General features: G+C 30.9%; 1 protein-coding gene across 1 annotated transcript in view; it reads right to left on the bottom strand.

Moving 5' to 3' along the window:
• Nucleotides 1-216: 216 nt before the first annotated feature.
• LOC106688603 (galactose mutarotase) overlaps nucleotides 217-8,237 on the bottom strand; it is a 29,240-nt gene continuing 21,219 nt past the window's right edge. The window contains exons 9-11 of the mRNA XM_014433143.2: nucleotides 6,838-7,342; nucleotides 1,710-1,828; nucleotides 217-410 (exon numbers count right to left, since the gene is read on the bottom strand). Coding sequence (XP_014288629.1) covers nucleotides 297-410; nucleotides 1,710-1,828; nucleotides 6,838-7,342 — 738 coding nt within the window. The 3' untranslated portion in view covers nucleotides 217-296. The remainder of the gene's footprint in view (nucleotides 411-1,709; nucleotides 1,829-6,837; nucleotides 7,343-8,237) is intronic.

Below are 8,237 nucleotides of genomic sequence, written 5' to 3'. Positions count from 1 at the left end.
AATTTATTACAAAATTAAAAAAAAAAATCAAATTTCTATAATAAAATAAATTAAATGAGATTTTATTAATGACCCAACTAAAACCATAACACATTCAAGAAGTACAACTTTCTGTTTCTAGGCACAAACAAATAGTTCTGTAAGTCAATCAAAAATTTAAATAAAGTCTGATAATATGTTAGTCAATAATTAATCATTAATTATATCACAAGCAAAATTACTTAATAAAATATATTTTTTTCTAAAATCCATTTCGGTATTTTTAAATATTTTTCCATAATATTGAAAGGATGGATCTACAGATAAATAGCAGAATCTGGATCATTTCTTTGTGGAATAACTCCAAATTTATAAATAGTCGTACGGCTATATTTCTCTCCAGGTTTTAAGACTGGCTTGGGGAAATTTTTCTGGAAAATAGAAAACCAATAATTAATAGATTTTGATATAATGTATAGATGTAATTCTTATTTCTATTAAAATAAATTAAATTTGTACCGCTGAAACTCATGAAGGATTGAGGATGCAGTACTTTGTAAGGAACTACTATTACTAGACCAACGGGTGTGCAAGGAAGTGATTTGGTAAAGATGATGCTCGACAACCAGTATTATTATTATAGTTCATCTTAAAAATCTAATGGCTGATTAAAAGCAAGAGCTATCAAATCATTTGTGCTAGGATGAGTTAATAGACCTTCTTGTATAAATGACTCAAACATGATACTTCATGCATTCGTAATATACAAGATAATTTATCATTTATAAATTATTCCTTTTAATCTTGACTTTAGTTATGGACTTTAGCTATTCAATTAATTTTTAAAGTAAGAGGTAGGTAGCAAGATCCTACTTTCTATATAAAAAAAAATTAAATCTGTACCAGTACAACCTACAAAGGGTCAGTACTTTGTAAAGAAGTACTGTTACCAGACCGATGGTTGTGAAAGGAGGTGATTAGATCAGAATCATGCTTGACCTCCAGATTTTTACCCAATTAAGGGACCCCAGAAGGCTTCTGTACCCACAGGACTAACTCACGGCTGCTGTTCATGGAACTTCCTCTGAACAAATTCAATTTAATTATATTAAAAGTACTGCATGCTAAAGTGCTCCTATCTGTTGGCCGAGTAGAGAAGCAAGTGGACCAACCACCATTTTTGCCTTAAAAAAAAAAAAGTGAGGGTTTTTCTACTTTCAATCTCTTCATCAACTACTTGGAATAGACAACTGCCGGGACCTTGGAGAGGCAGAGAAGAATAAGTAAGCAGGATACAACCACGACCATCATTCAACATTCAGCTTCCAACCGGTACCTCGAAACAACACATCAAGAAGAAATGTAACCCATGTAAATGCCAATTGTTTTCAATATAATTTTCTTTCATTATGCAGTCTCCTGAATAAATTCTAGAACCAGTGTTATACAGATCAATAACTACATACCTTGGTTTTACCCGTATAATTATGCATACACAAATAATTATCTGCCATAGCTGGATTCGAACCTAGTTAGTAGCATTATCATTGAGCTACCCACTCATATTTAATTATTAAACGACTCTGTATTTCCAAATATAAGCTTCTTTTTTTTTTATTAATGAAAAAGTAGCTCTTAATAAGGAAACTTTAAAGAAATAAAATGCATAAAAAGTCATGAATTAAAATTTCATAACCAATATTAGAACTTAGAAAAAAAATAAAACATACAAATTTCATAGAATCAGGATATTCTTGAGTCATGACGCATATAGCACCATTTAGCTTGTAAGGGACTCCTTTCCTTCCCATTATTGGAGGCGGCGGTGACCATGTAGGTGCAGCATTTTCTATAAAAGAATTATATTAGTTATTAATGTCATATTTTATTATTAAACGACTCTCTATTTAAAAGTACTGACATTGTCTTTACATCTAAAACAAAATTATTTCTATTATTATTTTATGATAGCTATTGTTAAGAAAAAAAGGAATACAGTGTAATCTCGGTAATCTGAACACACCAATGATCTAAACTGGCATAAAAAAAAAAGTAACTTTTTGTGTTATCTTTACACTTTTTCGAGACTGGTTATTGTTGTTAAATAAAATAAGTCCGAAGTTTCGGCCTATTCAGCCATCAACCAAATGGCCGAAACGTCAGATTTATAAAGAAATATAAATTGTTTTGAGACTAAAATTGGATAAAATTTATTTTAATCAAATAAAAGTTATTATTATTATTTTTTTAAAAAACCTCAGTTGGCAATAACATTTTTAATTAAAAGTGCTTATGAGTAAAGGACATTTTTAACTCCCTGATCTTTGTCAAGTTATTGTAATCACCATTAAAATCAGAAGTGGAAATTTTTACAGTTTCAATACCGGGTAATCTAATTCTTATGGAAGTGTTCATAATTTTGTTGGAATTAGAAATACATTTTATAAATCAATTGATTCTTTAAAACTAATTTAATCAGTAGTTGAAATATGTTTAGTAAAAATTTTGTTGGTAAACTATTTTTATTTATCACTTTTTAAATAAATCCATATAGAGTATTTTTTTCAATTATAACTTTTTAATTTATAAATGAACAATCTTATAGTTTTAACAAATTAAATCATCACCTAGCATTAGAGGTTATGAAAAAAAACTTTTTTTTAAAATTTTTTAAAACTTTTAACTAAAATATATAAAAAAATTAAAAAAGTTATGTAGATTCATATTGTTGATTTTTATTACACCATTTTTCTTAATACTTCCTGTAATCCAAATTTTTCAGTATTCTGAACATCCTCCTGTAGCAATTAATGTGGATCACCGAGATTACACTGTACTTATTTTGCAACTTGTTTAGATTTGCAGCCCTTGGAGGGTCATGTTATTTTACTTGTACTATAGCTGGTAGTGTTAGTATTTATAGGCAGGTGAAATAGAATATATAAAAATGAATTAAAAAGTCAATGTTACATAATGATATGAAGGAATGATGCCTGGAGAGTTTCTGTACAAATTAAATAGAAATTTTCGAAAAACTAGGAAAATAAAATTTGTCAGCCCAAACTTATCATCCTACTTGATTTCTTTAGTAAAAAAAGTTGGATATAACTTCAACAATACTCAACCAATCAACACCAACCTTAGCTGTGGTTTAGAGCTTTATTAACTGCACCAAAGGGCACGAAGGGGATCTAATTAAACAAATTAGAACCGCAGATATAAAATAAAATACAATTTTTTCTTTATTTGAAACCCGTATTTCGCCTTATATTATATAACATTATATTATAGTTTGAGACGACACTAAACGAATATGATTTGTTTTTACCTAAAAAAAATTTTGTTGACTTATTTTACCCTAAGCCACATTATGTTTCTTAAATTTTTTGTGAATATAATATCATTTGATGGAATCAGAGATATTATTTTTTTATTCTCCAGAAATTGACGCATCGATTGGTATGTAATATTCGCGAAAAAAACGTGTACATTCTGTTATAAAAACTAAAAACGCTTAATTGCGTTCACAATTATTTTTCTGCCAAAAAAAAACGGAGATTCCAGTATCTTTAAACTTCCTAATGGCAACAGGAAACATTTTGAAAAAATACAGATCGTGAATCGATCCAGTAATTCAAACTTTTATCGTTGACAAAAATTTGACTATTTTCTTTTATATATGTTAACCATATCTCAGTTTTGTGTTAATTTTAAAAATAAAAATTGGATTATGGTTTACGAAATACTGCTTCACTAAATTAATAAGTTATGGTACTTTAAGGAAGGAAAATTTAATGTTACTGTTTAATTTCATTTACCATAACTTTTTCTCTTGGACAGACTTTTTAGGACTTATATGGCAAAATCCCCCTCCCTCCAAAAAAGGAGACATTATTTGTTACTTTATTAAATTAATTAAGAAGTTAGAAAGAATTTTAGAACTGCCAGAATCAATGTGGTATAAATTAATTTTTAAAATTATTTGCAGATGTATTTCTTATGGGTTTTATTTTATGCATATAACTCCTTTATGAAGTTATACCTTTGTACAACTGCCTTCATGATAGAGTAAGAGGCAACCGCAAGATAATTCGATGAAAAGATAAAACGTTTCCACTTGCCACAAATCCAAGACTTGTACAAATGCTAAATAAAGGAAGCAACAAACGTCGCTATCCACATGCTTGTTCTTTCTTTTGAATTCTTTCGGCTATAACATTCCATTTAATCTATCTTTACTGTAAAAAGGAGCAACTAAAGATAGTTGAAATGAAAAGGAAACGTAAATATATGCAATGTAGGTTGTAGATGACAAAAATCCATATAAATAGAAACTTTTTAACTTAATTACCTAAACTAATAATGTCTTCATATAAATATATTCGTGCAATACTATGCAATATATATAAATTCGTGCTATGTTAAATAAAAAATAAACTGCTAAAGTTAATTACCAAGATTTGAAACAATGTATTTACACAGAATCGATAGATTTGTAAAATATAAAACCATATACAAAAGTTAATTATTAATTCCAAAGGTTGGGGAAATTATTTAATTGATTAAAACAAGGAAAGTGCAAATATTTATCTGTTAGCAGTTCTAACGCCATACAAGTTGAAAACAAACATGTGGTTGTAGCACAAGATTTGTGGCCAAAATCCGACGCTCGGCCGCCACAAATTCAGGCCGACTTGTGCCAGCCAATCCAAATAACCCATCCATACGCTAGCGCATGTTTGCCAAACGTGTAGAGGCACTTTTAAAGGTAGTTACAACTAGTACTGGCTCATCAACCTGCAAACCGAGGGTGATAAGTGTCGGTGTATGGTTGAACATGAAAAAAATAAATAAATATAAGATGGTCAGGGTTGCGGTCAAAAAAAGAACAAATAGTTTTAAACTATTCTTATATTTAAATGTTTACGGTCAACTATATATACATACTTAGAAAAAAAAAAATATTTTCAATACGGTCAAATATAAGGTTGATGATTGAACAGTACATTCAAAACACTGCTTTAAACTCAAGTGCCAATCCACAACTCGAAAATCGGGGGCAAATAACGTATACACCATATTTAATTTGCACATTAACAGAACAAAAAGATCCAAAAAATTGACATTGTGAATACGCCATTTGCCCCCGATTTTTGAGTTGATGATAGATACTTGAATTTAAAACAGTGTTAGAATGTACTGATCAATCATCAGCATTCAATTCGACGGTTAAAAAAAAATAAAATTTAAGCACACGGGTTTGAAAAGCAAACCTTAGTTGTTTGTTTTTTTTATATCTTGTTCCCCGAATTTCGGGTTGATGATTGATATTTAAGTTTAAAACAGTATTGTGAATGTACTGTTCAATCATCAACCTTTAATTCGACCTTTTTTGTTTTGTTTTTTAATCTATAGATTAAATATGGCGTATATACTCTTTTGCCCCCGATTTCCGAGTTGATGATAGATACTTGAGTTTAAAACAGTGTTTGAATGTACTGATCAATCATCAACATTTTATTCGACCGTTAAAAAAAAAATATTCAAGCACACGGGTTTGAAAAGCAAACCTTAGTCGTTTTTTTTTTATATCTTGGTCCCCGAATTTCGGGTTGACGATTGATATTTAAGTTTAAAACAGTATTGTGAATGTACTGTTCGATCATCAACCTTTAATTCGACCGTTTTTGTTTTGTTTTTTAAAACAGATTAAATATGGTGATATACTATTTTCCCCAGATTTTCGAGTTGTGGATTGACACTTGAGTTTAAAACAGTGTTCTGAATGTACTGTTCAGTCATCAACCTTTAATTCGACCGTAATAAAATTTTTTTTTCATGTTCAACCATACACTCAATGCAAATTGATGAACCAGCATTAGTTGTAACTGTTAAAGTGAGATGTAAAAATTCATATTTTACTGTGTACACGTTGCTCAGTGGCAAACTGGGAATATATCGATTGTACCGGGTTGCAACGGTTTTATAACAGTAGTGAAAGGTTGCCAACAAACTTTGTTTGTGTGAGTGTTGTATGTTCTCACTACAGTAAGAACGTTTTGTGTTACTTAACCGTAACTAATAAAACAGGAAGAACAGTAAAAATCTTTTATTTGCGTCCACCTCTCTCGCGTTCAACAGTAACTACCTCTAAAAGAGGTATAAGCCTAGGTTTATACTATGCCCCCTGCCATTTGTGTTCAGAAAACGTGGACACCTAACAACAAGTATTTTCGAATCCCCTCCCCAGTTGGAGACAATATCAAGAATGTGCTTCGAATCGAAACGTATCTCTTGAGCATACACTGTGGATGGAAGAAGAATGTTGCTACTTAGTGCATTAGAAACGGAAGGGCTGTTGAGCGATGACAGACGTCGAAGAAGGTGGGCAGTTAACGACAATGAGCACCATAAATACTAATTACAGCTAGCTCAACTTGCCTTGGTCTCTCATTTGATACCCGAAATACACTCAATTTCGAAGAACAATGCACTCAATTTCGAAGAACAATACACTCAATTTCGAAGAACAATACACTCAATTTCGAAGAACAATACACTCGAAAACACAATCTACTCAACAAGGTGCGAGATGAGAGCGTGGCGATAGCAACACAGCCTATGTCTGCAAGTGATAGGGGTGTGCGGACGCCGGTCCCGACAAATAATGGACAAATGTCCCGACCTCTAACGCTCAATAGAGAGAGCTCATTTATCTTTTCATGGAATAATATTGCAGCCTCCTCTCAGACTATGATGCCAATATTTTTGGCATTGTTCATCATTTGAAAGAGATGTTTCTTTTTATTTAATAATGAAAAAATAATAAATATTTCCTAGCTAGTTATAAAAAATTACCTTCTTCGTCAGATTCAGCCACGTCTTTTAAAAATTTAATACCTGGCCCAATTTCATGACCATGCTGTTCTTCATCTTGATGAGGTAAATTACTATCGTCATCATATGTTTCATCTTGATGTTTGTCATCATGGTGTTTTTCGTCATGGTGTTTTTCATCATGGTGTTTGTCTTCATGGTGTTTTTCATCATGGAGTTTGTCATCATGGTGTTTGTCATCATGATGTTTGTCATGATGAGTATCTGTATCTTCATGTTGTTTTTCTTCATGTTCGTGTTCACTTTTATGTTCACTCTTATGTTCACTTTTATGATCACTAATATGTTCATTTTCTCCTTTTTCTTCTTTCTCATGGTCTTGTTGGGAGGCAGTTTTCTCGTCAAAGAAAACTTTTCTATCATGAGGTTCATGTCCTGTTGGCAATTTGATTTCTGAGGGTTCTGGAAGAGTTTCTTGACGTGGCCAAGTTTGTTTGGCAGCCATTTTCGCTTGAAGTTTTTTAAGCTGACAAAAGAAATTAAATAAAAACAAATAATAAACAATAAAAACTTCCTTGATTCATTAGAACTATAATCTATTAGGATTAAATGGTAACATCTAATCTACCATGAATAATATTCATGTTCTTGCAGGCCCAGAATAAATTCTAAAGTTTCAAGTAGTAAGGAGGGCGTAATAGTACATGAGGCCCCAGAGGAGAAAAAATAAGTTATTTCACCCTCCATTTTTTGTTACTTTAATAAAAAATATTTATAGTTAACATTAAAAAATGATGACTCTCGTATTTTATCGCTTTGAAACAGCCGCCATTTTTTATTCACGCTACCTATACTTGGCAGACTCATCAATTTTGGCTAGTAATTATACATAGTTTTCATTAAAGTAATCAGAAATTGGGGCAAGATAACTGCCCCTTTTTTCTCCTCTTGGGCCCTTGTACTAGAAGACATCAAAGGGAAATCCAAGAAGAACAAGATACTTCTGTGTTTGGATCACTCAGAGTTTGTTTGTATTTTGAAAACTGTTAGGGGACCAAGGGTTTGTTTAGTCAGTGTTTGTTTGCTGAAAGATTGTTTACAGCAAGTGTATCTTTGTGAAAAAGAAGAAAAAGAAACTTCAATCATCAAAAGAAGATTATATAAATTGGTTAGCTTCACTTACACATTGGTAAAAGTAGATATTAATTTAATTAAGTATTATTAGTAAAAAAGCGTTTATTCTCATTGCCTAGGAACTCGCCCTGAGATTTAAGTCTAAAATGTTATCAAATTTAAATAAATTTCTATTATCTATTTAATAATGAAGCTTTTCATTTGAACCCAAGCTATACTTAAGATTTGAGAATAAGTAAAGAACTATTAAGAACTTTTTATTTATTTTAAATAAATTTTGAATATTA

Source organism: Halyomorpha halys, unplaced genomic scaffold, assembly GCF_000696795.3.
Source record: "Halyomorpha halys isolate HHAL.00 unplaced genomic scaffold, Hhal_1.1 Scaffold1162.1, whole genome shotgun sequence".
In the NCBI taxonomy this organism is placed as follows: Eukaryota; Metazoa; Arthropoda; class Insecta; order Hemiptera; family Pentatomidae; genus Halyomorpha; species Halyomorpha halys.
This window is presented reverse-complemented; position numbering and strand designations above follow the sequence as displayed.